The following is a 27589-nucleotide window of genomic DNA, read 5'->3' on the forward strand; positions in this document are numbered from 1 at the left end:
TCTTTTCTGCAGTGGTGGAGGTCACCTACCTCAGGGCTCCAACCTCTCAATCAACACCAGCCAGAGCATAAACATCAAGTCCGAGCCCATTTCGCCGCCACGGGAGCGAGTCACCCCCTCCGGCTTCCCCCCTCAGCAGCCGCAGCAAGGGTCCAGCCGACAGGAAGTTCTGGGACGTTCACCTGCCGACAGCCTCAGCTCCTCCTGTAGCTCTTATGACGGCAGCGACCGTGAGGACCACCGGCCAGACTTCCACTCCCCGCTGGGGCTGGGTAGGCCCCCTGCTGGCTCTGAGGACAGGGAGAGCCCCTCCGTCAAGCGCTTGCGCATGGACACGTGGGTGACATAAAGAGCCCCGATCAGGCCTCCAGTCACCAGCCAGTCAGAGAGAGGGAGGGGTTAGACATGGAGATGAAAGAAAGAGCAAGGGTCCTTAGAGCTATCATTACGATACTATTATTCAACTCCATTTCAATTTGTTAGACTGAGTGGCAAATGTTATAAGACATGTCAGGACATATCTAAAGCAAATTCTCAAACTCATTCAGTAAGATTAAAAAAAAAATCTCAGTTAGCTGGACTGAATTAATATGCACAAGCAGGTGGTATCAGGTACTCGGTGCAATTCAGATGACGTTTGCCGAAGAAAGATTTTCAGAGAAAATTGTTAAACAATAGGTGGTAGATTATTGTAGTCACTGGTCTAGTCAGACACATGTAGTTGCTGTATTGCTGTTGTGCTCGCAAGTTGCAAACAATCAGAGAAAGTTGTGTTGCTTTCGGGCTGAGGACCCTTAAATATGATGTTCACTGCAAGAACGACCTTTTAAAATCATGCTGTAACCATACAAGACCTTTATCTCAAGTGGCCTCTTCTAATTTATTGATTCAGTCCGTCAGGAGACACCGAGAACATGGAGTTAATTAATACTACGCAAGAATTCTGATCACACAATAAATAATTGCAACAGTTGAGACTACTTTAGTGAATACATGAAACAATACTGTTGGAGGTAAAAACAAAATAGCAACAGAATTTATTGCAATAATGACATACTATTCATTTTATAATTTAAAAGAGTAGGATATATAAATGTGCAATCAATAGAATGCGAACCTGTCCAGTTGAACTGGTGAGAAAATCAACATGTTCACATTTGTGTAACAGTTCATCAGTAATATAAGCCAAAGCTGTTCTTTTGTGTTGTTTTGTACAGTTGCTACGGTTTCCTAACAGTTCACTCAACTGCACCATTTCTTTCATCATAGTTTTATTTTTTATCGTGCTTTATTGCAAACAGTGTAAAGTCATGTAAACCAGATCTTGAATCGATATCTAAAGCCATGAACATTTGCTGTTCTGTTTGTATAATTGAAGATTTGAGCCAAACATTTTCTTGTGTTGTGTAAATAACGACTTTAATATATATCACCGGGGTGTGAGTACGTGCTGAAAGCACTGTACGATCACCGTTTTCAAGAAAAGTATATTTTTGTGGATTACAGCCAAGTTTACAGGAGTAGACCCTGAAAAAGTAGATCATTCACTGGTCAATATTTGCTATTTTGTTCATTTTACTGTAATCTCTTCTAAATTGAATTACCAACATAACCTCCCATGTCTTTTAGTTCAGAGTGGTCAATTTATTTTTTCTCTCTTTATTAGTGGTGACTGTTTGTCCTGAATACATTGTAATAACAATGCTGTGAGGTTGAAGTTCCACTATTTTCATATTTGTGAAGGATGATCACAAGGCTAGGGGAAATGGGGTCTCTTCCCTCCTATTGTCAGCTTGTGTTAATTGTATGCCAGCAGCTGCTGAATACACTGCCAACATTCAAACCCAAGGTCCCAGCCCCACACTGAAGAATAATCCATTGTTATTGCATGTAGCGCAACTGAAAGACATGCCATCTCTCAAGCCCTTTCCACGATCCTGTTATTAGTTCACAGAATTCAGGACCGAAGACAAACACGTGGTAAAAGTGGCTGCTGACCTTCACACAAAACTGATCATGCCTGTGCCCGAATGTGGTTGTAAATATCGCAGTCTACTTGAAATGTCAGTCATAATTATGTACAAAAATACTCTTGTTTCCTTAATTGGCCCCAGAAATCGTATCTTACATCAATGCCCTATTATTAATCAGAGCACTGTAGGCCCAGAATCCTTAGGAACCTGAAAATCTGAAGGCATTGAAGTCATGTACGCGGAAGGTGTTGGCGGACGCCCGTGTTATCACGACAGAAGGGGGAAAAAGGGGGGCTGTGACTTGTTTTCTTCTCCATCATCACAGAAGCAAATAATTCAGCAGCTAATTCATAACAACGCCAACGACGAAATGTCATCGACTTCAATCTCACTGCTGGATTGCACACATTTGTATGAGAAGTTTGCTGTACGAGAAAGGTATCACTCTGCATTCGCCGTGACGCGTCTTTGTGTGTGTTTCTGAGGTTCCTGTTCTCGCCGCCCCATCGTCAGCCCCATGGTGGTTCTCAGTATACGCCCGCAATGATCTATGCAGTCTCAGCCCCAGTTCACACGACATACACAGAATATGATGTCAGCACTGGTCATGGTTTGGCCGCAAAACATTAGGAAGAAGAGCGTAGACTGTTAGCCTCTTATCCTGAAGTGCCACAGCTGGAGGTTGCTGGACTACAAGTCAAGTTCCATTGAATACATTTTAATAAATGATTGATTTGGACACCCCCGGGGCAATCTCTTCATGTTCATATACATTGGTAGACATACTTAACATATTGTATAGTAATCTATGATGTAATCCAGTCTTATCACAGCTGGTGAAAATAGCAATAATAAATGACTACAACAAAAAACTGTCTGCCAGTCTCGGCAGCATCACCTCGTAGTTGAGCACATACTTTAGCACTTGATAACATATCAGGGAATTTTGTAGTTTCTCTATCTACAGTATATGCACAGTTAGGAAATGCCTTATCCCAAAGAAAAATTATACCATCTTTCTTCTGTTTTCTCTTGGTTAAACAAAAAAAGACAATATCACTCAAACTTGACCACACCTGCCTCTTCTCAGAAAAGACTCGCACAACAAAATGCACGGTGAATGCACTGTGATACACTTTGCTCTGTTGGTCTATGTCCAAATTGTGCACAACTGATGAATGTGAAAGGAAAGAGTAATCAATGAACCTTTGTAGAGGACTTTCTTCACTTTGCTGTGTAAGAGTACACTGCTTTGCTTCATGGCTTTTATAAACAGAACTGTGTTTGGTAAGTGTTTGTAGTTGATAGTTCACTTAACTAAAGAAGCTGTTTTCGGTTTGAACGCTCAGACCGTTTGGCGGCACAAGCTGGACTTTGTTGCCAATAATGAAATTATTTGTTTCAAAATCGAAAGAGATTTTAAGTTAATCTTTTTTTCCCTTGAATGTGTTATTTTATTTTCATCATACAATAAATATTCAAGTGAACTTTTTATTAAACAATTAAGATACTATGCTAGATATTGTTGTACAAAATTTGTATTCTTCACAAAAGTACAAATATTGGCTTTTAATGTGTAATTTAGGTTATCTCTCTTATTCTGTATAAAATGAAGTAAACAACTCTTACATAGAATTTGTTCTCCTGTGAAGTCCCAAACAGTAGAAACTGTCAACTTTATTAAACACCTCAGTGTATGCTCAATCTGAACTCCATGTCTATTCATCTTTGAATTTTGCCTAGAAATGTTGTTTTTTGCATGCGTCAGCTCGAGCAGTGCTGTGATCACACACTGATCACACTGATACAAACTTTACTCTACAAAGTTTACTCTGAAGATACATACTGGATTAATGGGTCCAGTGGTGAAAGACGTTCTCAGATCCTTTCCTTAAATAAAAGCAATAATCGTAAAGTTATAAAAAAAATAATAATAAAATACAAGAAAAAGTCCTTAAGTCTTATTTAAGCAAAAGTAGCAAGTATTATCAAATTATTTTTTATTATGAGTAGATTATTATTATACAGGATGTATTTTTTTAACTATTCTAGTAGAGCATTAACATGTAAGCAGCTTTTTAGTGTAAAAAAAGCAATTACCAGAAAAAGTCCTGCATTTAAAGTCTGTCTAAAAGTAATAAGTATTGTCAAAATGTAAAACAAACAAACAAACAAAAACAAAAACGGTTATTTTTATGAGACTGATATTATACGGGATATATTTTTAAATTATTATAGTGGTACATTAACATGGAAGCAGCATTTTTAGTGTTGTAATTGGCTGAGGTGGAGATAATTTTGGCTGCTTTATACAGTGTATGGTTGGGTAGTTTAAATTATAACAATCATATTTTATGAAGTGATCAGATGTTCAGACTCAGGTAAAAGAACAATATTTCCCCCTAAAATGTAGTGTACTAAAAATACTTTAGTAAAGGACATCAAATTTGTACTTAACTACAGTGTTTGAGTAAATTAATTTATTTTACTTGCAGCACTTGTCTGAAGCTATTTCTTGAGCTTGAGCTTGGACTGCTTAGGTATACTATGGATGATATGGACCCATGTGTTTTACAGGTGATCCTGTCGTATTTTTCGACCTCATGTATTTCCACAGTATCACCAGCAGGAGGCACTGTGATACAATACATTACACAGTGCTATAGGCAGCATGTCTGATAATGCAGCTTGTTAGCTGAGGTGAAGGTAAGTTGGTAAAACACTAAAGCTAACAGGTCAAAACAACTGGAAACGCTATAGCATGAGCTAAAACAACATGTAGCTAGCCCAGCTAGTACCTAGCTAACCGTTGGTTGTGATTATGAAAGAAGTGCGTTTTTAATTTAAATAGGGTAAGTTTAATCATTGAAAAAATCACAATTGGTAATATAACATAAATATACTACAGTGAAATGAAATAGCGTTAATGTTAAGCGTGAGCGTGTGTAATGTGAAAGCTAACTCCATAAACCGATAAGTTAGCTTAATTAACAGTCACGTTTGTGAGGTAACGTTGCGGTTACGTCCACTTAAGTATTTCCGTTTGTGAAAAGTCTGACTTCGCTGCATTTTAATGGGAAATCATTTTACTTTTCTCTCCATTTATCTGACTTTAGTTCTTTTTACACAGTGAAGTTTCACGTCTAAAACATTAAATACTCTTAAAATATGATGAATTGACATAGTAGGAACTCCCCCAACAGCAACAATGGTAAGTTAAAGTTAGGTCTTGTTGTTTTGTTCTTAAAAGTACATTTTTACTACTTACAGTTCTTTGCCTAAGTTTCATTTCGAATGCTGGCCTTAATTTACATTTTCTCCATGTCGATACTCTCATGTATGAAATAAAAAGCATGTAACTAAATTAAATTGAATAGAAACACATAATACACTGTGAGACAAACAGGGGTTTAGGTCTGCTGTGTAGTTGACAACCTCCCATGTTTCATGGCTGTTTTTAGTGTGAAGGCTTGCATTCGCATCACTCAGTATATTTGTCCCCAAGTGCATGTTCTTGGCGTCCTGTCCATCAGACCAGCTGTGCTGCAGGCTGGAACATGTCCAGTGTGCATGTGTAGAGTAACCAAGCAGGGTTTTGGGCTGTTTGAGTTGTGTGAGAAGAAGGGCGACAGGCCACCTGCCATAGGGGCTTGCCCTGTTCAGATCCCCAGCCCTGCCTTTCAACTGGGAGCCAAGTTTGGGTTCTTTCATGTGGGCCTGATCTCCTTAAGACATCAGCAAATATTGAACAAGACTCAGTCCAGACTCAAACACATCTGTTGTCATATAGTCTCCACTGTTCGGCACAGGCAAGGGGAGCGAGAGCGAACACCAGCGGGTCTGTTGCACTGGCTTGTATGTGTGGATCGAAAGCTATAGTTTATACTTTGCAAACACAAATGCTCACTTTTGACGAGCTTAGGCTAAACCATGTTCCACTGTAAACAAATATGGGGCTGTGTGAAGGAAATGGAGTTTGGTATGACAAGGCAGACACCGAGTGCCAGATCTGTGCTGAAGATCAGGGATGAGATAAGATGAACAGATAGCCAACATTTCATATGCCTCAGTCATGTTGTGGAATCCATCAGCAGTATTTTGGGACTGTTTTGGACAGATAAGAAGGACAGTTGTATTGTAGAATTAGGATAGATTATGGCATTAAGTATTTTTCTTTTCAAACACTTGGACCTATAAGAGAACGCATATTAGAGCAAGTGTAACGCATACAGGTCTTAAAAGAGACAAATAGCCTCACAAATGCAAATATAGTCAACAATGAACAGACTGACAGGCAGGCAATAAACAGGCTGTTCAACCTGCTGTACTGTGAGCAACTGTTTCATCATAGTCTCAATGCTTCAATTTGTATTTAATCTTTTGCAACAGTGGCTTAATGTCCTCAATGTTTCATAGATTTTTTTTTTCTGATCCCACATACCTGAAGTCATACTGTAACTTCACCCAAGGTGGAAGACTTGGGTAGGACTCTACACCTAACTGTGGCATTCTCAAAGTCGTTGAAACTCACCTTGTGAGACTGGTATGGCTAGTTTCGCCCAGTTTGGCCTCTCCACCAATCACCTGTCTTCACAGTTGTCTTCAAGCAGGAAAGTGCACTAACAACATGTTCTGTTGCCTGTGTTGCTTCAAACACTTCCTCTTTTTCATCATAGTTAGGATGGTAGAGATGCCTATCTGGAGATTTATAGCTGCTCTCGGTGGAGACTGATTCAGTGTGTGGGTTTGGCAAACTTCAACAAAGGTCGACTGGGCAGGTATAATATGATCTTTTCTTTGTCTAAATTATACTACAATACCATGTAAAATAACTTCAGGTAAGTGATTTATTCAGAAATGTTTGTGAAATCAGTCATTGGGCCTTTGCACTGATGGTAAGATTTTATTATGGTTTAGAAATTTTTGAAGTCCTTAATCTGCCGCTGTGTTTCTTCATCATGACCGACTGTACATGTGAACTGCAACAATTAGCTGGTTAATTGATTAGATCATCAGAGGAAAATTCATTTCCAACTATTTTTTATAATCAATTCATAGTTTCAATCATTTTTCAAGCCGAAATGTCAAACATGCTCATTCCAGCTTCTTAAATCTAAGGATTTACAGCTTTTCTTTGTCATTTTTGACCGTAAATGAAAAGTTTTTGGGTTTTGGACTGTTGGTTGGACACAAAAGAAGCAATTTGAAGATGTCACTTCACAATTTTTGACATATAAACTAAATGAGCAATTGATTCATCGTGGACAGATTTATTGCAGATTAATCGCTAATGAAAATAATCATTAGTTGCAGTCCTACTGTACATTATCACCGTCTGTAAAGACACCACATCATTAATAGAGTCTCAGTGGTATAAATTGTACCTTAATCAAAAATTATTCAAACGAAAGTGTCGGACAGAAAATGTCGATCACAATAGGAAAATATGTTCAGAAGCTTTATGTTTTTTGCTCAAACCTAAGTGTGAGTATAACCAACTTCTTTTTTTTGTAGAGGTTTTTGTGACCTTAATCAGTGGCCACCTCTTGTATATTTTGAATTTGACTGTTGTATAAACATTATATAACACAAAGCATTTTGTTATCACATTTTTTCTATCTGAAAGGTTTCACTCAAGATGGATGTCAAGAAAAAGAACTTTTTGGAGAACCTGCGTCTGAAAACTAAGTTGGTCAACCTGAAGAAGCCACGTAAGAAGGCGCTTGACAAGCAGGGGAGGAAGCTGGCCCATCGGCGCAGTATTTCTGTACCAGATCTCAGGTTGGTGCAAGGTGAACCTTTTTCTACGGAGAGCGCTTTGGTATCCACTGCCTCTGAGGCCGTCTTCTTTGGCATCTCCCCTGGCGAGAGTGATACTGATTCTATTGCAAGCAGCTCCATCACTGATGGACCACTTTTCACAGACAAACTGAGCGATTCCGTCCCTGAAACTAGACTCAAAGTTCTCACAGATCACACAGCTGCTGCTTCGAATAGAATGAGTGCACCAGTGGAGACACTGATGTTTTATGTGGATAGTGAAGACACGACATATCCAGCTTCTGAGAACAAGGTGAACTTGACTGAAGAAGGCTTGTATGCACAAGTGGATAAAAAAGCCCAGCGCAATGTACCTAAGTTTACTTTTGACCCTATTCCTGCACCAAGATCTGTTTTTACCAATGTTCTTTCACCAAGGCCAGACCTTGTAGAGAGAGAGAGTCTGAATGGTGAAGACCCCCCAGCAGTGCTTTCAGGTGCTCTTTCTTCAGCACTGGCCAGAGCAAGCTCACTTGGAGACCAAGTGAACCTTTACACAGAAAAGAGGACCACATCATATGAGCAGAGAAAGCCATCGTCTGAAAAAGGGACTCCACCAGCAATCAAAAAAGGTCCTGCAGATAGAATGGCTCTGATAGTGGATACTGCAGGTACTCCTGTGGAGAGTGCAGATGGTACCTCTCTGGACTCTGCCTGTGGCACTCCGAATGAGGAGCGGATCAACATGTCCTGGGTGACAGACTCAGAGGAACTGGACCGAGAACCCTGCTCTCAACTTTTGATGAGAGACTTCTCCTTGGAAGAGGGTCTGCTAGAAGAAGTCCAGTCTGTGGAGGCCCTGGAAGACATAGCAGAGGTCAGTTTTATTGCAGGGTATTATTGTATTGTGTATTTACCTAGTACATGAATTGTCAGAAGATCCTTTTCTAAATTGGAGTCTGCATGGACTGTGGACTACAAATAAGCTATTTGAAATTTTTGTTCAGATATCAAAGTAGTGATTTCCTTTCATGGGGATAAATCAAACAGATGGAAATCCAAACGCATGCACCTCTGTGCTTATACAGTACCTTTTAGAGCCCCCTGGTGTTCTAGAAACTGAAATGAAAGTATTAATGTCTGAGGAATTAAATGAAAGTATTCAAGCTCTATATAGTGGTCAAGAACAGGCTGTGTGATAAAGAAACAAAGGTATTATAAATAAAAACATGCTACCTGTTCCTGATGAGATATGAAGCAGCACCACAATAACTGAAGTACGTTCTAATATATTCTCATCGGCCTTATTTGCATGCTTTCATTTCACTTTCAAATGGTGTGGTTTGGTTTTTCACACACTTCAGCTGTTATGTTAAGAGTTGTCCGCAGCCTCTGATATGGTGAATAGCGTGAAATCAATGTTCTTTTTCTAAGCCTGAGATTAGGCTTGTGGTTTTACTACATTTTCTCACTTACATATAGACATAGTGTGTATTTTATATATCCTCATTGTGGCAGTAACTATTTGGTCTGCTGGTGCAACATATCAAAAGCACTCTCACATGGTTGGTGTTAAATGTAAAGTGACAACCTGGGATTTGGCTTTATACAGCCCTTTGGTATAGCTGAAACTAAGACTATTGTATCCTCTTTTGTCTAGAGGCCTCTTAGACAGGGAAACCAGTCGAAAACCTGTGTTACTAGTAAGATACACAATGTACCATGGAGAGCTCTATAAAAAACAGACTGATAACATCTCACTTTGCCTTGCTCTTGACACTCTTTACTGTCAGCAGTATTAACATATTGTAGACAAATTGGCTGTGTCCCTAAAAGACACTGTCTATCGTCATGCAGACTACTTTGAGTAGGGGAGCCCAAACTTTATCCCTTGGAGGGCCAAACCTGAAAAATAATGGTGGGTCAGGGGCCAAAAGTATTGTATTTTTTTGTGTTAAGATGCAAAATGATAAGATGATTCTGAGTTCCCTCATTTGACAAATGTCTCTGCCCACCATGCTGAGATTAGAGAAATCTTACATATCTTACATATTTAAACAGCATTTTTTTTTTATCTCACAGAAATAAAACTGCTTAAGCAGCAATTTTGATTGAAATTTGTCAAAAGTAAGTTTTAATTTCTTTTCGCAAGAACCATCTGACAGGCCAAATCAAACCTTATGGCGGGCCAAGCCTGTACTTTGACTATGTTGAAATGGATAAAAACCCGTTTTTAAAATGAATAAATATCATGTGGACCACAGGGCAGTACACAAACCTACATCTCAGCTTGACTGTACTGTACTCAGTGTTTGCATTCTGATGTTTCATAAAATGTCATTGCAACCTTTCTCTGTGTAGATGTCCAGTGAACCGTGTGAATTCTTTGAAGAAAATATGATAGGTCCTTTGGAAAACTCTGTGAGTACTCATGGGACTGCTGTGCCAACTGAAGTAAACCAAACATCTGGTATGAGACAGCCTATAAATGTGAATGGTTCTCCACAGCAGGTTATTACAGCAGGGCCTGATGTCCAAATACCTGCAGTGGTCCAGAGGTACCTCCTGAACATCAACCTGAAGCAGGGAAAGAACCTGGTCATCAGAGACAAGCGCTCAGGTAGGTCGATAACCTGCAGGTGATCCATAAATCCTGGCCTTTCACTGCCTGTACGACTAAGACACTGTCTCGCTTACATCTTGAGAGGATAATTACTGACTCTTTATATGCTAACACCAAAGTGTTCTCTTTACTGTGGCATTTTTTTGAAACACCCTTGCATGGATCAGAGCAGATCAAGAGATGCCATCTCAGACATCTTGTACATCTGAAAAGAATGCAATTCTTGTTCAGTTCGCTCTGTGTTGGCTTTTGGCTACAGCTAAAGGGTGAGCCCTTGATGAAACACTGCACATACATACAATTCATATACATCTTGTTAATCTTGCTGTATTTTTGAGCCAATCAGACGGTGGAACGTTGGGAATGGGAAATGTGTCATTGTGTATAAAGGCAAGATGGGCTGTGTTCGTTTAATGCTTCTGTTTACTTGTGAGAATGACGTCTCTTGTCAAGAGGCATATGTACAAAGAAGAAAAAAACACAGACAAGTATGCAGTCAGACCAGTATGACTGAAGACAGACTATGATAAAGCCATCAGATTTTCTCTTAAAATTTTCAGCTAATGCCTTTAGGTTTGTTGTGTAAAATAAGTCTTCTGTATAGGAGCGTTGAAGTTGTGAGATATTTTATTAATGTAATCATCCTCAAGCAGTGCATTTGGGTCTGTAATGTGTTTGCAATCATAAATTCTCATGTCCAGGTATACAATCAAGCATGGACTTGAAAAATGGTTTAGATTTCAACACATATAAATGAGCTGATTCTCATAACTAAGTGATGTTTTGACAGTGGTATTGATCTGTGAGAAAGAGAGTGAGAGACACAAGTGTGAAATACAAATTTCCACTCATTGTGACCCTTCCCTGAGGCCCAGGCTCAGTAGAGTCTGCTTTGGGAAAGCAGTGACATCAGGTGGCCATAAATGGAACTACAACATATGAGAAAATTCATGTGGGGTCTCAGAACGTGTGGCCTTTTATTGGCAATTCATTTGACTTACATAACTTGTTTTGCTTAAAGTGAAAATCATAAACTGGCCATTTTAGAGTGATAGATGCATTTCATAGTAAAAAATTCAAGGGTTTTCGACACTATGTCAGTCTTATTTTTATTTTTTTTTTAATTTATACCTTTAGGCTATGCCTTGGTTTTAACCAGTATTACATGCTGCTGGAGCTCCAGCAGCTTTGGGAAATCACCTTACACTGAAATGGCGAGAGGACTTTTTTCTTGGAATGATGCTTAACTATTTTTTTCCTGCCTAGTGGCAGAGGACCCTCCAAGCCCAGTGCCCTACTCCCTGCTAGTTGAGACCTTACTTTCCCTGACAAGATGGCACCATGATGATGCAATCCCCACACGCCCCCTGTCTCTCCTATGTTTGCCCAACAATAAACACCGTGCCAAAGGCTCACCAATGGCATACATTGTCATTACATATTCTGAAAGGACCCACGCCACCAGCCCCCACTCCTTAGTTTTTGTTCTCCCCTTTTTTCCCATTAATTTCCATCGTCACCGTTCTCAGTCATGCCAGAGCTTTTCTCCTTGCTAGCTGCCACATTCTCCTCCTGTCAAGTTGCCTAGAGGTTTCCCTGTCACAGGCTGGCAGGGTGGAGCTGCTGTGGGTCCTGCCTGCCTTTGCGAGATGTTCATTTGGAGTGGGGAGCTGACAGGCCTGACAGCCCATCCCCACAGGGCCTTTGTCATGTGATTCAAGCCTCCCTGCAGGCTCTCTCAAGCACCCCTTTATTCCCCTATACAAATGAAGGCATGGGACTGGCTTTCATTTTTTGGCCAATCTGCATGCAATTGCAGAAACAAAGAAGTCCCATACCCCCACCCCACTTGCAGACAGACTTTCTTAACAGGCTTGGGAGATTAACACTGGTTGCTTCTAGATTTTGGTTTCTGGTTGCCTCATGCTGGCGAGTGTTTCTACTCTTTCACAATTAAAACAGCTACATCCCTCTGTTTTTGCCATGTGTGGGGTGCACCTCCTCCTCACATATTTCAGTCTCTCACACAACCAGCATGGGGGAAGGGAGTGTATGAGTGTGTTTTCATACACAGTGTACATTTTTATAGTGGCAATATGTTCCACATGAAATCAACATAGTTTGCACCAAATAATACACTTTCACCATAGATTGCTATGAAATTGTTTAATGTAATTACCACTTGTGTCACAACACATAACCTTGCTGATTTTCTCTTTTTTTGTATTCAATTTTAGGTACCAGTGATCCTTATGTGAAGTTCAAACTTGAAGGAAAACAGCTCTATAAAAGCAAAGTGGTATATAAAAGCCTGAATCCACGTTGGAATGAATCCTTCTCCTATCCTCTTCGAGACAGAGAGCATATCGTGGAAGTTCGGGTAGGCATCGTTTGTTTGAATAGAAGCACATTATCTTAGTATATAAGAGTGGTCTCGTAACAGAGCGCACAATTTCTGTTTCTAATCTTAATGATATCTGTAATATTGTTGTAGGTTTATGATAAAAACCGTACCGCTGATGAGTTCATGGGTTCTGGCACCATTTCCCTGAAAAATCTGGAATTGTACAAGTAAGGAATACTTTATAGAGATTTTTTATCATGTTTTAGGCAATGGATTATCATAAGGATATCAATATGTGGCCATTACTTTTAATCTGTATGCCCTTTCTGTCTCTTCACAGAACCTATGAATTAGAGTTGCGTCTTGATGATCCAAAAAGTAAAGAAGATGACATGGGAGTTGTAATGGTTGACGTCTGCTTAATGTTTAGAGATGCCACCATCAAAAGAAGCCCTGTAAGAGTATTTCTAATATGAGAAGCGTTTGTTGATGCCGTGCTCTGTCCCTACTCTTCCCTTTTTGTACTGATTCATGTTAATTTCCTTTTTTCAAAGAGATGGCCACAGAGGAAGAACAAGGTATGGATTTTTATATCATTATACTTACTTTTGAACGTGAATTGTATCCAGAATGCCTTTACTATTCCTAAATTCAACTTTGTCATTTCCATGGTAGCCCTCACAGTTATCCTGATCTGAAACACTAGGGGGCAGTAGCTCACTGCACTATGATGCAACAAAGAATGTGGTGTATGATCAGGCTCAAGCTTTTGTGTGTAACCTTGGATTCAGCAAAGCCTAATTCTTTTATGGTTTTATTCTGAACCCTTTTTTGCAATGCATGCTATTTTCACTGGTGTCATTTGCTGTGGAAAAAGTACGGTACAATATTACATTCTGATCAAATCCAAAATAATGATGTTGTCCGAATATGTTGTCATGAAAGAGCCCCTAGATGAGTATTATAGAGCAGTATTTGGTTTTGTAGTAAACAAAGTTCCATCTCTTCTCAAGTGGCTTTCAATATATTGCAGCTGTAATTAGATTCAGAGTGAAATAGGAGGGTTGCTGTTTGGGACTCGCACTGCAGCGAGTGGGTTTATATTCGCACCTATGTAGTCACTGCATCTGCCACTGTTCAGTCTCTTGATGGTCCAGTAGACAATCTCAATTTGAAATTAGATGACAAAGGAATGAAGCCATTTTCATACACATTGTAGGTTATCCACTACAGATGGTTAAAGATACTCAAAGGGAGACAGAAATGTGTGATGGGACTCTTCACAATGTTCTGCTGCCTAAATCACAGTGCTAATTTAACAATGTAACAGTGCCATTTTTTTCCCATTTCATTTTTGACAAACGTACAATATCTTATTGCATTTAACACCTATCCTGGAAGTGCTGAATACCCAGCTCTTACAGCTCTACTCCCCCTCTTTCAGAACATCGTTTTCTCCCTCCGTGTTACCACCACAGAGACAGGGAATGGCAAGTGCCTAAGTAAAACTCTGCTGTGTGATAGTGTTTCAAACAGGAAAGGGGGGGTGGGGGGTATGGGAGAAGCGGGAGGGGGGCTCTGCTGTTCGAGGCATGTTGCCAGTGTGCGATGCCTAAGATCGGCAACGCTGATAATTCCCAGGCATAGTGGGCAATAACCCAGATGTTAGGATGTAATATCACAGCTGTGGATGGACAGTGCTGAGGTACCAGCCAAATGGACCTGGGTCTGAGCTCATCGTGCTTGTCCCCATGCTGTCCCACCATATGGAAGCAATCGCACAGCCCTTTTAGGACCAGGAATAGATTCTCTTTAGGGGCCACTTACAGTTAAGTGGAATTGTTTTATTGGCCGCTGAGATAGAAATGTGTCCAAGATAAACACTTGGGATGACTTGGCTGAGGCCTGTTTTATATCGCTCCTCCACTCCCTCTGTTCCTCTTCTTTTGAAGGGGCTGATATTTATAGGGCTGTGCCTGTGGTATTCCATGTTAATTCAGGTCCCTGAGATGTGCTTTGATCCCCTCCGGATTGGGTGGCAATGTGGGTTGTGACCCTGTAGTGAAGAGGAGGGGCCGGAGTGGCAGGGGAGTTGTAGTGGGGCTGTTTGAAGCAGCGTCGCCGGGGCAGTCGAAGGAGCTGGGCAATCAAAGAGGCTAGAGCAGATTACGGTCCTGCTCTTTAATTACAGTCAGCCCTACACAACCTCTCTGCTGTTTGTTTTTACAGCCCTGGCCTATCACCGCTTGGCCTCACGGGAACTCTAACATGGAAACATATCAAGGCCTCTCTCTCTCTCACTCCCTCTGTGACACACGGCAGGAGAAGTGGATTATTTGCTTGAATTCCAAAGAGCTCTTGAATGTACAACATCTTTGTTAGTTTTGTAGATTCACTCTAGTAGAAAAGATTTGTTATTTTGCTGGTTAAATTAAAATTGGACGCCTGTGCCAACATGCAGTAAACTCTGATGCTGGCCATACATACTGCATGTATGCGTAATTTGCTGATGAGAGAGCTGTGTGGTTTGCATCATTACTCACTGCTGCCTGCTGTCTCTGGTGCAGTATGCCAAGTGTCCTGCCTCCCCACACTCAGTCTGGGAGCCAGTGATGAGTGGGACTGTCACAGCCAGGGACATCTGGCTGCTCACTGACGTCCCTCTCCTCCTCTCTCTCCAGGAGCCTCCATGGTGTGGCTTGCCTGTCAGTAGAGATGTGCTAATGTGCTTCAACAGAGATGTGCTGTATAGTGTAAACCTTTGTCCTACTTTCATGCACTCTGTGAACATGATGAGGTGCCAGGCAGAGGCAGGAGCAGGTAAACAGAAGGGAGCGCACAGAGCTTCCACACATTGTGCTTAAAAAAAAAAAGTACTATCTGTGTGTATCTTTGCCCTGCAGCAGAACCAGGCCGCACCATCCCAGCGGCCTCCTGAAATGTCGAAGAATCAGCTGAAGAACCGGAAGTGGACTGGGGTGCTTGGTATCACCTTGGTGGAGGGACAGGACCTGCCGCAGTATGGCCTTGGAGACATCTATGTCCGCTTTCGCCTCTGTGATCAGAAGTACAAGAGCAAGGTTGGAATTGTTTTTTAAAAGTCTTTCTCTTTTCCTACTTCTCCAACACTTCTTTTTCTCATGCCCCTCTGTCTTTTTAATGTCTGCTCTTTATACTTTAAATCTTTCTTCCCAGCCCCTATCTCTTACTTCCCTGCTTCTCTCTCTCAGCAGGTGCCTGTCAGTGACTCACCTCCACCTTGGCTCACTGGGCCATAGCAGAGGTAGCTCATTAGACTGGGCAAGGCTGCCACTCACTTCTCCCTGTGCTTCGGGTGGTGGGCTTCATTGCCTTCATTTGCATACCCAGCATGCCCTGTTCATCTACCTGTACTTGTTGGCCTCCCCCCTGATGATTCTATGGTGCACTTGTCTTGTGCTGTCGTGTTATTTCTTTGTAAACCTCTCTGCTTTCCTCTCTGCTTGTTTGTTTGTTGGACAAAGCTGATTCTAATTGGAAGCTGTCAGTGTTTACAATCCCAGAGTGGCTACTGAGGTGTACACATACAAGCACACACAAATAGAGGCACATACACACAACACACCTCTCTTTCTCTTCTCCTGCCTCGTTCTGGTTGAACGGAATGAAGACTTAATCCACCTGTCATGCAGGAGCTGCTCAGTCTGATAATGCATTAAACCTGACATTGCGTCAAAGTGTGTGTGTGTGTGTATGTTTCCACGTTACTGTATGTGCTGAATCTGTGTCTTTATTCCCCTCAGAACCTTTGCATTCAGGCCAATCCCCAGTGGAGAGAGCAGTTTGACTTCAATCAGTTTGAAGATAACCAGGAACCTCTGCAGGTGGAGGTGTGCTCAAAGAGAGGGAGGAAGGGTGAGGAATCATGGGGGATGTGAGTATTTCCTGGTGGGTAGTGTTAATTTTGCTCACATCGGCTCCGCCACAGAACTAGTTGGCCTTATGTGTGTTTCAATGGAACTATTTTCCTTTTGTGTCTCAGGTTTGAGATTGACCTATTGAGACTTCCACTTAATGAGAGGCAGCTCTACAATCATGTGTTGGACCCAGGAAAGGGCAGGCTGGTGTTTCTGGTCACCCTGAGACCCTGCTGGGGAGTCTCCATCTCTGACATTGAAACAGCTACCTTGGAGAAGCCTGATGAGAGAGACACAGTAGTGGAGAAATTTGTGAGTTCTTTTTTGGTTTAGTTTTGTTTATTTTTACACAAAAATACAATCCGCAAATATTTGTATTTGCAGTTTAGTCATGATTCTAATAACAGCTGATTCAGTAAGAAATACAAACATGTCACATATGACACATTTGCAATAACATTAATGTAATTCTGTTATACACCAGCTCTTTATAATTTAATTTTATTTGGCACATTTATTAATTGTGCAAAAAAAAGGTGTTTGGAATAACATGTTTTAAATCATTTTCATTGTTTGTCAGAGCTTAAAGAACTCACACAAGTGTATGGGGGAGGTTGGCTTCCTTCAGGTCAAGGTTATAAAGGCAAACGATCTTCCAGCAACAGACCTCAATGGTAATCCTTAATAACAATTCACTCCTCTGTTTTCTGTTCTCATGGTCATGGCCCTTTCTTTACATTAAATATCAACACTTCCATCATTTCCAGGAAAAAGCAACCCCTTCTGTGTTGTTGAGCTCGGTAACAGCAAACTTCAAAGTCACACCGTCTACAAGACCATCAATCCGGAGTGGGGCAAAGCCTTTACACTGTAAGTTAAGCTTCAAGGGAAAAAACAGAACATCTGTCTTAGACTGTGTTGTATTTTTGAATGTGAATAACATGTTTCTTAACTCTTGTGTTACAGCCCGATTAAGGACATTCATGATGTGATAGAGTTAACTGTCCTGGATGAAAATGGAGACAAAGCCCCAAACTTTTTGGGGAAAGTGGCCATTCCATTACTGACTGTAAGTTTGTTTATGATCAGCCACTGCATTTCTATTGTGACAGGATTTAGTTTGTAAAGGTCTTAAATATTATTATCTGATATATAAAAAATGTTATTGTTTTTTTAAATTCTAAAAGGTTCAGAATGGGCAGCAGATATGTCTGTTCTTGAAGAAAGAAGACTTGGGAAGTGTATCAAAAGGAACCATCACACTGGTGCCGGAGGTTATCTATAACAAAGTAAGAATCTCGCTAAATATGTTCAAGTTCGTTAGAAAGGTGATAATGTTCTGCATCGTATACTGACAAGTCAAACAGTAGTTGAACTGTCATGTTTTTTTTTATATCTTTAATCTATCTTTAATCTTTTTTTTTTGTCCCAGGTCAGAGCTGGTGTCAAAACCTTTAAACCAAAGGAGACGAAATTAACGGAGGAAAACGTGAAGTTCTCCAAAAAGGTCATCTCTATTGACATTTTTAGCAGAATTTAGCAGATGGAACAAAAAAGCTTCCCAGTATGTTCCCCTCACATCCCACAAATAAAGTAGCCACAGCAAAGCTACACACAGTCATAGTCTGGACATCGTCAAAGTAATTTGTTTAATTGGCTTAAACATCTAACTTCACAAGTAGAAAGTACTGATTTTAAAGCTGATTCAACCTCATTGCAAAGTCATAACCATTACGTCCAGTATCAAATAATACTAACCAGTGTTTTGTTCCAATTATTTCCCATTAGATTCTTGCCCGGAATATATATCGAGTTCGAAAAATCAGCACAGCAGTTCTGTACACGTTACAGTACATTAAAAGCTGTTTTCAATGGGAGAGCACGCAACGGAGTCTAATAGCCTTTCTGGTAAGTCATTGCCTCACGTTAATGAACTCCCTTTAAGCCTTGGGGCGAACAAGTTTTGTCCCATTTCACTGCAGCCCGGTTTTAACTCTTTCATTTTATGTGAATTAGATGTTGAGGAGAATCTTTGGTTTAGCCATTTTCTCTCTCCGCTAGTCTTTTTCCCATGAAAAACAATGGCTGCCTTCTGTTCTTATCCCATGCGTATATGATGGATGTGCTTTATCCTTTAAATCAAACCCCACTTGGCTTTCCTTCAGTTCTGATGACATTAGAGTGTATTTGAAGGGGGTGGGGTTTGGGCGTTTGTACATCTGACTTCTTTGCAAAGCCTCCTAACCCGGGGGACGGTGTAAGGAGGATCACAGTCTCAGCTTCCTTGGGTGGAGGAGTGACAGTCTGCCTCCGAGATTTGAACCTTGTTTAAATGTCTCTGTTTAGCTGTTTTTAATGAGGGTATGTGATCTAAGGTCCTAAGCTTAAATAATCTTAAATCACCCTGTGAATCCCCCTCAGTACAGCACATGTAATGTCATGATTAAGAGTGTACACTTGCCATGAAAGCCCTGCCAGTGCCGTGTCAGGGTGAGGAAGCGGTCACAGACAGGGTGTGTGAAGAACTCTCCTTTCACCGCCTTTCTTCTGTCTGCTCTGTCTCAGAATGACATGCAATTCATACCTGGTGTATTCTATAAGCCCTTCTCACTGATCCTGAGGTGCAAATCCCCCCAGGCAATGGCCAGGCTCAATGTATCACAGCCTTTAGAACTGCAAGGCACACAGACAGGCGGGCAGACACGCAGACAGGAAGACAGAGAACAATGCAGGCGATTGTATTAGAGTGGGAGGCAGGCTACTATCTGGGAAAGAAAGTTGGAGCGCAGAAAGAGGAAGACAGTTCTGTAAGAGCGCAGTCTGAGAAGGCTGATAGCGAGACTTGGAGGCAGGGATATGGGCAGGAGAGCAGGAGGATAGGCAGGCTGACAGGTGACAGGTCAGCGGGATGGGGCCATCTTCTTCCACCTATAATTAGATCCACCGCAGGCGATGGGAGTGTGTGGTGGCACACTCTAATCTTTCATTTCCACTTCTACTCCACCTGCTGTTTAGGAGTCAGGCACACAAATAGAGATCTTAGAGTGAAGGAAAAAGACACACACTCACTGTTTTCATCATGAACATCATTGTTACTAGTGTAGTGCTTCCCAATCTTATTTTTGTCAGCGGTGTGTCATCTGCTTCCGATCAGGGAAGATGGTAATTCTTGTAACATTGACTGTAGCTGCTTTGTCCTTTCATTTGAAGCAAGCGCTCTGTTGTCAGACACGAACACCAGCTCACAGGTCGATATTTTTAAAAGCAGACAGTAACAGAGTAGTCAGAGTACGCCTTTTGTCTGCGATGAGGTGCGCTTCAAATAGTCTAAGTGTCGAAGGTGCACGGTGAGAACTGCCCAACCTGAGTGAATCGGCCACTGTGCATTCATCACCCACTCATCAGCAGACTGAGGGTTCAACAAGTGAAAAGTTCTTTTTTTCAATGATTCATTATATTCTCAACAAGTAACAATCAAGGTGAAACATGCAAATCACATGTAAATATGGCATATAATTGATAGTAACAGGGAAAAACTCTGAACTCACGCTACTGTTGGCGGTCACTGAGGGCAGCAACGAGGTCTTCACTGACTGTCATTACAAACCTAGTGCCATGCCACTATCCACACTAGTGCCCCTGCCCACTCCAAGGCTAGTCACTGTACAGCCACTCCTCCTCCTCCAAGTCATCATTTGCAATTAAGTTAGTGTTTGGAGCTGTCTAAAGCAGCATGCCACCATGTGCCTTAATGAAAGCAGCTCCCACTCCTATCTTTATATCTTTAGGCAGTGGTAATAAGGTAACTGATTCAGACATTGACAGATGGCCTCTGCTTGCCTCTCAGATGTGCATAATTATACCACTAGTGTCTGCACTTTTCCACAGTGGCAGGCAGCGCAGGGCTTCTCAGGGTATGCCGGTAGGAAACTCTGCAGTGGTGGGTCTAGCTTTAATATACATTACAATACATTATTTATCAAGCAGGCAGACCAGTCCTACCCTTTTACACCATATACATCCTGTAATGCATTACCGCTGCTGTGGTTTCTACTGGGACTGCGGGACGCTCGCGTAGTGCTTTACCAGGAATACTTAGCCATTATATCACTCAGTCCCACAGGCCAATTTTCTGACCTCCACACAGCATGCAGTCTACATTTGTATCCTGTTTATGTAGATTCATGTATGCATTATGAAGTGGTTGTTGGTGTGTGGTGTGCAAGGTATTCAAATTTTGCATGAGGGATCACTGCTTTGGTTCACGTTAAGGAAGTGAATATGAATATGAAAAAAAGGATGAGTTTTTTCTTCTGTTTTTTTGTTTGTTTGTTTTTGGAGAAGTTTTCATTGTTCCCGTCAAAATAACTTTTCCCTCGTGAGTGGCAGTCAGAAAGCTGTGCATCCAGGAACATATAAATTTTGCGTTTACACATTTGATGGTTTATTTGGTTTTATCCTGCTGCTGAGTGTTGTTGTGTGAGAGGAAACTCTGTAAGGAATGGAAACACTTGCAGTATTGTCACTGCTTGCGAGTGCAGGAGTTCACTTGATTTGTGCAATCTCATCAGCAGAGTCCATACCGTTTGAAGTCGCCTTCGATTTTCCACCAATGTGTAGCAGTTTTAAAATAGTCTCTCTAATTAGGTAATGTAACAAAAAAAAAACAAGACCAAGAAAAATCTTTCTCACGCATTTAAACAAAGTTCTGGCAAATCCTCATAAACATTTTCATCAGTGAATGGAAATACAAACAAGAAATTTGGAATTTTTTTCCCCCCTCTTCTTGTTTATGCTACAGTAATGAGCCTAGGATCTGCGCTTTTCAAGAGTTTGACAACAGCATGTTCCTTTCTCTGAGAGAGAGAAAATGTGACAGCTAAAATCTTCATAAAATAACGGCCTTTAGATGTGCTTTTCACTAAGACTGAGCGAGATGAATGTGCTATACATCAGCAGTGACTGCGTAGGGGTCACCCAGAGTTCTTTGCTGCACACAAGAATTGGACCTGTAGATGGAGCTACAGCACTGCTGGAAGCGTGAGTGGAGGCGCTGAGGAGATCAGTTACTTTTCCCAACAGGAGCCATTTGTGGGAACAACTTGGAGTGAAATCCTCCATTCTGTGCATTAGACCAAGAGACACAAGTTTCCTCCACAAAAAAAAGTGAAGAAAAAAAAAGAAAGCTAAATGAGCATGTATTAGCCAGCCAAATTAATCTGCTTCAGAAGTTTAAAGTTGAGAACAATTTTGATTTAGATGAAATGGATGAAAGTTAAAAAAAAAAAAGAAAAAGGATCATTTACACTTGAAAGCTGATTTTGAGCTTTGCTGTCATTAGACCGCTTTAAGTATTTAAGTAGAATTAATATTTTAACATATGAGGTACCTCATCTGTCAGGAGTTAGACTAGAAAGAAACCTGTATACCTTATGTGAGTATTTGAACCGTTTTCTTTTTGACACTGCCAGGTAGCAACCGCTTTAGACATCATTTGACAGCCTGTGAAATGCTGATTGCCTCACATCACACACTGTAAAGATGGCATTTGATGAATGTTTGATGCGGTGCAGCTGTAAACACACTTGGCAGCTGCAACGGGCACTTCTTTGGGGCTGATAGAATCATCGTCTCCCCAGATGAGGGCAGGACAGGGTCAGATCTGGCTCCAGAGGTCCCGGGAGACCACCTGTGTAGAGCCACACCAGTCGGGGCCATTAACCAGAACACCAGCCCGGCCGAGATCAAAGCCATAATCAGAGTTGTCATAATTGTTCTTGTTAACACTGTCCCTGAAAATGAGATGCTTTGTGAGTCTTGGATCTGCCGATTTGTGGTTTACTGCATTGCAGTGTGGCCGAGCTTTTGTGTGAACAGCGAGAGGACTGTGCACGCCTGTGAATTGTCTCCTTGTTTCTGCTTTGCATCTGTTTTGTCTCTGTTGGAAAAAAAGTTGGAGGCCTTAAAGGAGTGGGATTCTCATGGGGGCTACACTCTCCATCTCCGTGGTTGCGGGAGTCCTGACAGAGTGCGCAGTGGGAATGTGTCTACTGAGGAAAAAAATGATGGCAGTGATGGTGATGTGTGTATTCATGGTTCTGAGTCTGAGATCTATTAATTATTAAATGATGGGCTATGACTACTTGCAAGCTGCTCAGCAGTGGCTCCTGATTTAACGCAGTGTTATTATTAAGCGGCCCTGAATGCCTATGTGTCACTTGACAGCTCTTGAGGTTGGCTGAATGCGATCTCTAACCTTGAGACATGTCCCCTTACTTAGTCGGATTAATAAGCTTTCTCTGCTAATATTCACTTCATTAGAGCTATGAAATTGTTTCTATTTTTATATGATGTAGGACATAGGTTTCAGTTTTGAGACCACATTTGATTCAATTTAAACTAACCATTATTATCATTATTATTTAGTGTTATTAAACAACACAAAGTAAGTGAAGTGTAGATGACTGAGCAGACATGTTGACTCCTGAGAAGGCAAGGTTTTATCTTTGCATTTATTGTACTTGTACTTATGTTTTATATTATGCATGTTTTCAGCCTAGAGGAAGTATGCTCTGCATTTAACCCCATTGTGTGTGCAATATCACAATGACTGCCTTTAACATACTTGCCACCTTCCTAGTCACAGAGGACGCCTCTCCCCAGGCAGCTGAGGTGGCGACCTGTCCGCCCTTGTGCGTGGCTGTTCCGGGGCCAGTTTTGGCCCCGGCGCGTTAACGTGCGTGTGAGCGGAGCTGACAGGGAGAGAAAGTGCACGCCACTCCCTCCCCACCTCCTCAGGGGAAAAGGCTCGCATGGCAGATCTGTCACCCAGGAGGTCGCTCAGTGTTAACGCTCCCGACACGGATTAAACACTAGTGGCCAGTGCCGGAGTGTGGGGTCAGTGTAGCCACCACTGACAGGCACCACGGGGCCCCCGCTGACTGCCCCGCTCCAGCCTCATACTGGTGCTACTCTGGCCCTGGCATGTGTCAGACAGTCGGGGAGACAACGGCCAGAGCTGGCCCCGTGAGCAAATGCTAATGCCTTTGCCTTGCACGGCTGCTCTTCCTCAGTGCTTTGATAAAGAGCTGCTATCAGCGTTGCACTGTACTGTGCTGTGGCTAACCTTTTTGTTTACAAATTAGACAAATTGGTGAACGTTGAATTAAGTAAAAATAAGACAGCATTTTAATGCTTTATTATTTCTTAATAAAGCACAAAAATTTCACCAACAAATACACATGTTTTAATGCTGATGTTTGGATATGGATTTATTACTAAAATGGACTTTTGTTGTTTTTTGTTTTAGCTATCACAGAGCAAAAATAATATTAATACCTGAAAACAAAGTGGAAACCTAACCACTTAACTTGAGTAACTCAAGTACAGCAAATATCAATGTTGCTATAACTGTATTTGATTTTAAAATTGAATTGTAAATTGCATCACACTCCAGAACTGTTGCAACTGATTTCTCCTCACTGAAGAGGGACATGAGATTCCCCATTTTATCGCTCTCACTCGAATATCGCCTCTCTCTCTCACTCTTTCTCCCCCTCTTCCTCTGTCTCTCTCTCTCTCTCTCTCCCCAGTCAATAAGACTTGAGCTGAGCATATGTGAAATATTTATTCAGCGTTAGCTCAGAGCACCATAGCTGCCCACACACTCTACCTGCCCTGAAGAGAAATCTTATCTGTGCTTCCTCTGCCTCCGACACCCCCTGAAAGCCTGTCCCCACACTGGCCCAAGCTCAACACAAATTACATGTCTCATTGCTCTGCGTTTACAGCTACTTTAAAGCCTGCCGCTCCTGTCCCCAACATAAGCCCTCAGCCAGACTCTGTTTCAGCCTGGCTGAAAAAAAGGAAAAAAAAAAAGACCTGCGTGAGCTGAGCTGTTACTTGTGCCTGTGATTCATTATTAATCTCTTTTTTTGTATTTTAATTGAAGAAGTAATGCAGATTAATTTTACTGCCCTTGATTTCACCCAGAAAAAGAACATCTCCATCAGAATAAAGCCTATTCAAGGTTTTGTCGACAGTTCCCATTTGTGTTTTTAAAATGATAATAATTTAAATTTATTTTCTTAATGTTTTGTATATCCCATACTTGCACACAGTCACACGCACGGTTTCTGCCCTTTTTCTGTCTCTCGCGCACACACACAAAAAAACATGCATGCACACGGACAGCCACACACATACATACACAAACCCTGCAGCCTGTAGTCAGCCTTGTTAAACTCTTTCAGTATATGTTCACGTAATCTGGCATCCGTCCACAGCCCCCATGACTGACCCTCATAATGCTGGCTGGCGCTCTTCTCGCTTTGTTTAGCTTTCCAAGTGGAGTGCAACTGAAGAGAGTAGTGAAGATATGGCCAAGATTAAATCTTACGTGTTTTTGGATGGTACATAGTCTTAAAAATAAGGGTATTTATGAAATCGACCACGTTAAAAAAATAGTGGAAAGGGTTTTTTTAGTTAGCTGTTTTTTACAGCAACAACAATGATATTGTATGGCCCCATGAGCTGTGACATGACATTAATTTGCCTCATCAACTGTATTATGTGTGTTAGGCTGATGTGAAGCCTGTATTTATAGCCCGTTGTCTGCTTTAGTGTATAAAGAGAGCATTTGGCAGCCTTGCAGTCTGGTGGTACGTCTGCCAGTCAGTAGTTTGGGTTGGTGGACTGGGCCACCCCCTACTCTGCTAATCAATTTACAGGATGGTAGAAACTCTTATAGAGGGTGTCTTTGTCCCTTTGTTCCTGCTACGATCCCTTCTCCCTCTCCTGGGAGAGTGTGGGTGGTGGGAGCTGCCATGCTTGCTCAGCTTTAAGTTATTTTATTCACACTTTTAATCGCTGAGTGCTTTATTATTAGGTGCTGGATTCTGCTGGCCAGGGGATCTGCATGAGAAGGCGCAGAATGCATTTAGTGGAATCATATTAATGGCACTATAAAACAAATCTGTCAGGCTGTTCTTAACCCTGCTGGCAGAAATGCTCTGCCCAGGGTTGCCCCCTTCTCCAAGCGCTTACAGGTGGCTAAGGAGAGTGCATCTCCATCATCTACTCCACCGTGTGCTAATAGTTTTATTAATTCATTCTTTTTTTCCTCCCGAGGCACCCTGTGCATAATCATACAGGCATTTTTCAGCTAAATGGTGTTTGTCAAGGGAGGTTTCCTACATTAGAGACACTCCTCCCAGACATACATACTAACACTTGTTCAATTACAAGTCGTTCGTTATCCAGTTCTGCTTGTGTACACCTAAATGCTCAGGTATGTCATTAATTATCACCTGCCTTGCTTTTGTTTGTTGCTCTATGTCCCTTTTCTTTAAATCAGTGCCTGTTTTGCTGCTCTTGCAACATTGCCGTGTTTAAAAAGTTTTGCTTGTCGTGTGTAATTTGTTGACGGATGAAAAAATACACAGTCAGGCCCTTAAGACTGAAATGGAGCCCATCTTTGAGGGCAATTAAAATGTGGATTATTTTCTATACAAATTTACACTTACGCCTGAAAGGTTGCACTTTGTCCGACATGTCCTTTAATCACTCAGCAGCTCGCTAATAAAACATAAACCACTTAGTGGGGAATTAGTTCTGTCTCCATTTCACTGAAACTCTGGAGAATGCGAGGAGACAAGGGGAAGGTATAGTCCTGCCTCTGCTCATTACCGTGGGATATCTGACGGCAAAGTCTCAGTCCGTGCACCTGAGTGAAGGAATCTGAGAGGTTTTCCCAGATGTTTCTCTCCATCGTTTTTTATTAGTGTTAAAAAAGCATGTAAATCCCAAACACATGGGCTGACATACCATGAGGGAGGAATTGAGGAGATATTTCTGACAGTTTTGGTTTATACCCTCATTTAAGCACTCAGTTTAGACACAAGGCATTGTATTTCTGTAGGCTTTTATCTTGTCCACTGAGCCAGAACGCGGTGAGCAGAAATTTGCATTAGTGGGCGATTATGAATACCTGTGACAGATTCTCTCTGCTGGCTCCCCGGGTGGAAATGAATTGGCTCCCTCTGTTGACTTGCACAGGAAGACAGAGACCAAGCAATTAGACTTTAGTGGTTAATGTAGCAGCTTTTGCAGGGAGGGCAAGGAGGTTCAACATTCCTGCTGGGCTCATGTCAGTTTCCAGGCACATTTTCCCCTCTTTTCTTTTTCCTTTTTTATGAGAATACTGGGAATATGACAAGCTACCTGTCCACCAGCCAGCAGAATTCCTCTGGGGTGAGGGGAGCGTCGCTTTAGAATCGCCTCATGGGAACTGAGGTGACAACACATGACGTAGGTTATTCATAACAGAGGAGAGATGTACTGCAGCTACCTCTGCACATCATGCATATTCATTGTTTACCTTTTTTATCCCCCACCAGCTCTAGTTTGTTACCGTATACGTAATTCAAATGAGCTCTTACAAAAAAAGAACATATTGTCCATTTCTTTATTTCTTGGTCATCCCGCTGTGCTTCTGCTTGCTGCTCTGGCTCAGCCCTTCTCTCCCAGGTTATATTGAGGGATAATAAGCAGTACAGTGGTGAAGCCTAGGGCGGTTGGATCACAGTGTTGTCTGCATTACTCATGGTTCACGTTTCCCTGGTGGCCATTTGAACCTAGGCCTGGTGTGGCAGTAGGTAGACCGGCCCCCAGAGCAACATGCACGGACTCTGTATGGTTGCTATGACAGGAGCAGTCTGCTGTTTACAGGCCTGCTATTGAGGCCTGAAGGCCCCAGTGCTTCACATCCTGTCTCAGGCTTAACTCGAACATATTGTTCATACTCTAAGCAGCCTCCAGCTCTCTGAGCCTAGACTGCACAGTGCTACCATCACCAGGGTTCAGTTTAGCAGTAACACTCAACGTTTTCAAATGAACCTTGTAAAAAAAGAAAAAAAAGAAAAACTTCTTAAGAAAGTAGGATTAATCTAACTGTTGGAAAGGACACATTCATTAGCGAAACTGTTGCATATAA

At 41.6% G+C, this 27589-nt stretch overlaps 2 protein-coding genes across 9 annotated transcripts in view; both read left to right on the forward strand.

Annotated features, from left to right (window-relative positions):
* Positions 1 to 3673, forward strand: part of mef2aa (myocyte enhancer factor 2aa) — a 66012-nt gene extending 62339 nt beyond the window's left edge. For all 6 annotated transcript variants that reach the window (XM_041938170.1, XM_041938172.1, XM_041938174.1 and 3 more), the window contains one exon: positions 13 to 3673. In XM_041938170.1, the coding sequence (XP_041794104.1) occupies positions 13 to 349 (337 nt within the window). In that variant the 3' untranslated portion in view covers positions 350 to 3673. The remainder of the gene's footprint in view (positions 1 to 12) is intronic.
* Positions 3674 to 6621: 2948 nt separating this feature from the next.
* Positions 6622 to 27589, forward strand: part of mctp2a (multiple C2 domains, transmembrane 2a) — a 32383-nt gene continuing 11415 nt past the window's right edge. Inside the window, exons 1-17 of one of the 3 annotated variants that reach the window (XM_041939651.1) lie at positions 6622 to 6751; positions 7600 to 8610; positions 10095 to 10154; positions 10242 to 10353; positions 12594 to 12736; positions 12851 to 12927; positions 13041 to 13155; positions 13255 to 13278; positions 15604 to 15780; positions 16483 to 16613; positions 16722 to 16908; positions 17177 to 17270; positions 17364 to 17466; positions 17563 to 17665; positions 17784 to 17885; positions 18029 to 18103; positions 18385 to 18504. In XM_041939651.1, coding sequence (XP_041795585.1) covers positions 7612 to 8610; positions 10095 to 10154; positions 10242 to 10353; positions 12594 to 12736; positions 12851 to 12927; positions 13041 to 13155; positions 13255 to 13278; positions 15604 to 15780; positions 16483 to 16613; positions 16722 to 16908; positions 17177 to 17270; positions 17364 to 17466; positions 17563 to 17665; positions 17784 to 17885; positions 18029 to 18103; positions 18385 to 18504 — 2622 coding nt within the window. In that variant the 5' untranslated portion in view covers positions 6622 to 6751; positions 7600 to 7611. The remainder of the gene's footprint in view (positions 6752 to 7599; positions 8611 to 10094; positions 10155 to 10241; positions 10354 to 12593; positions 12737 to 12850; positions 12928 to 13040; positions 13156 to 13254; positions 13279 to 15603; positions 15781 to 16482; positions 16614 to 16721; positions 16909 to 17176; positions 17271 to 17363; positions 17467 to 17562; positions 17666 to 17783; positions 17886 to 18028; positions 18104 to 18384; positions 18505 to 27589) is intronic. The other 2 variants (XM_041939654.1, XM_041939652.1) reach the window with 2 other exon arrangements.

This window comes from Chelmon rostratus, chromosome 6, assembly GCF_017976325.1.
Source record: "Chelmon rostratus isolate fCheRos1 chromosome 6, fCheRos1.pri, whole genome shotgun sequence".
NCBI lineage: Eukaryota > Metazoa > Chordata > Actinopteri > Chaetodontiformes > Chaetodontidae > Chelmon > Chelmon rostratus.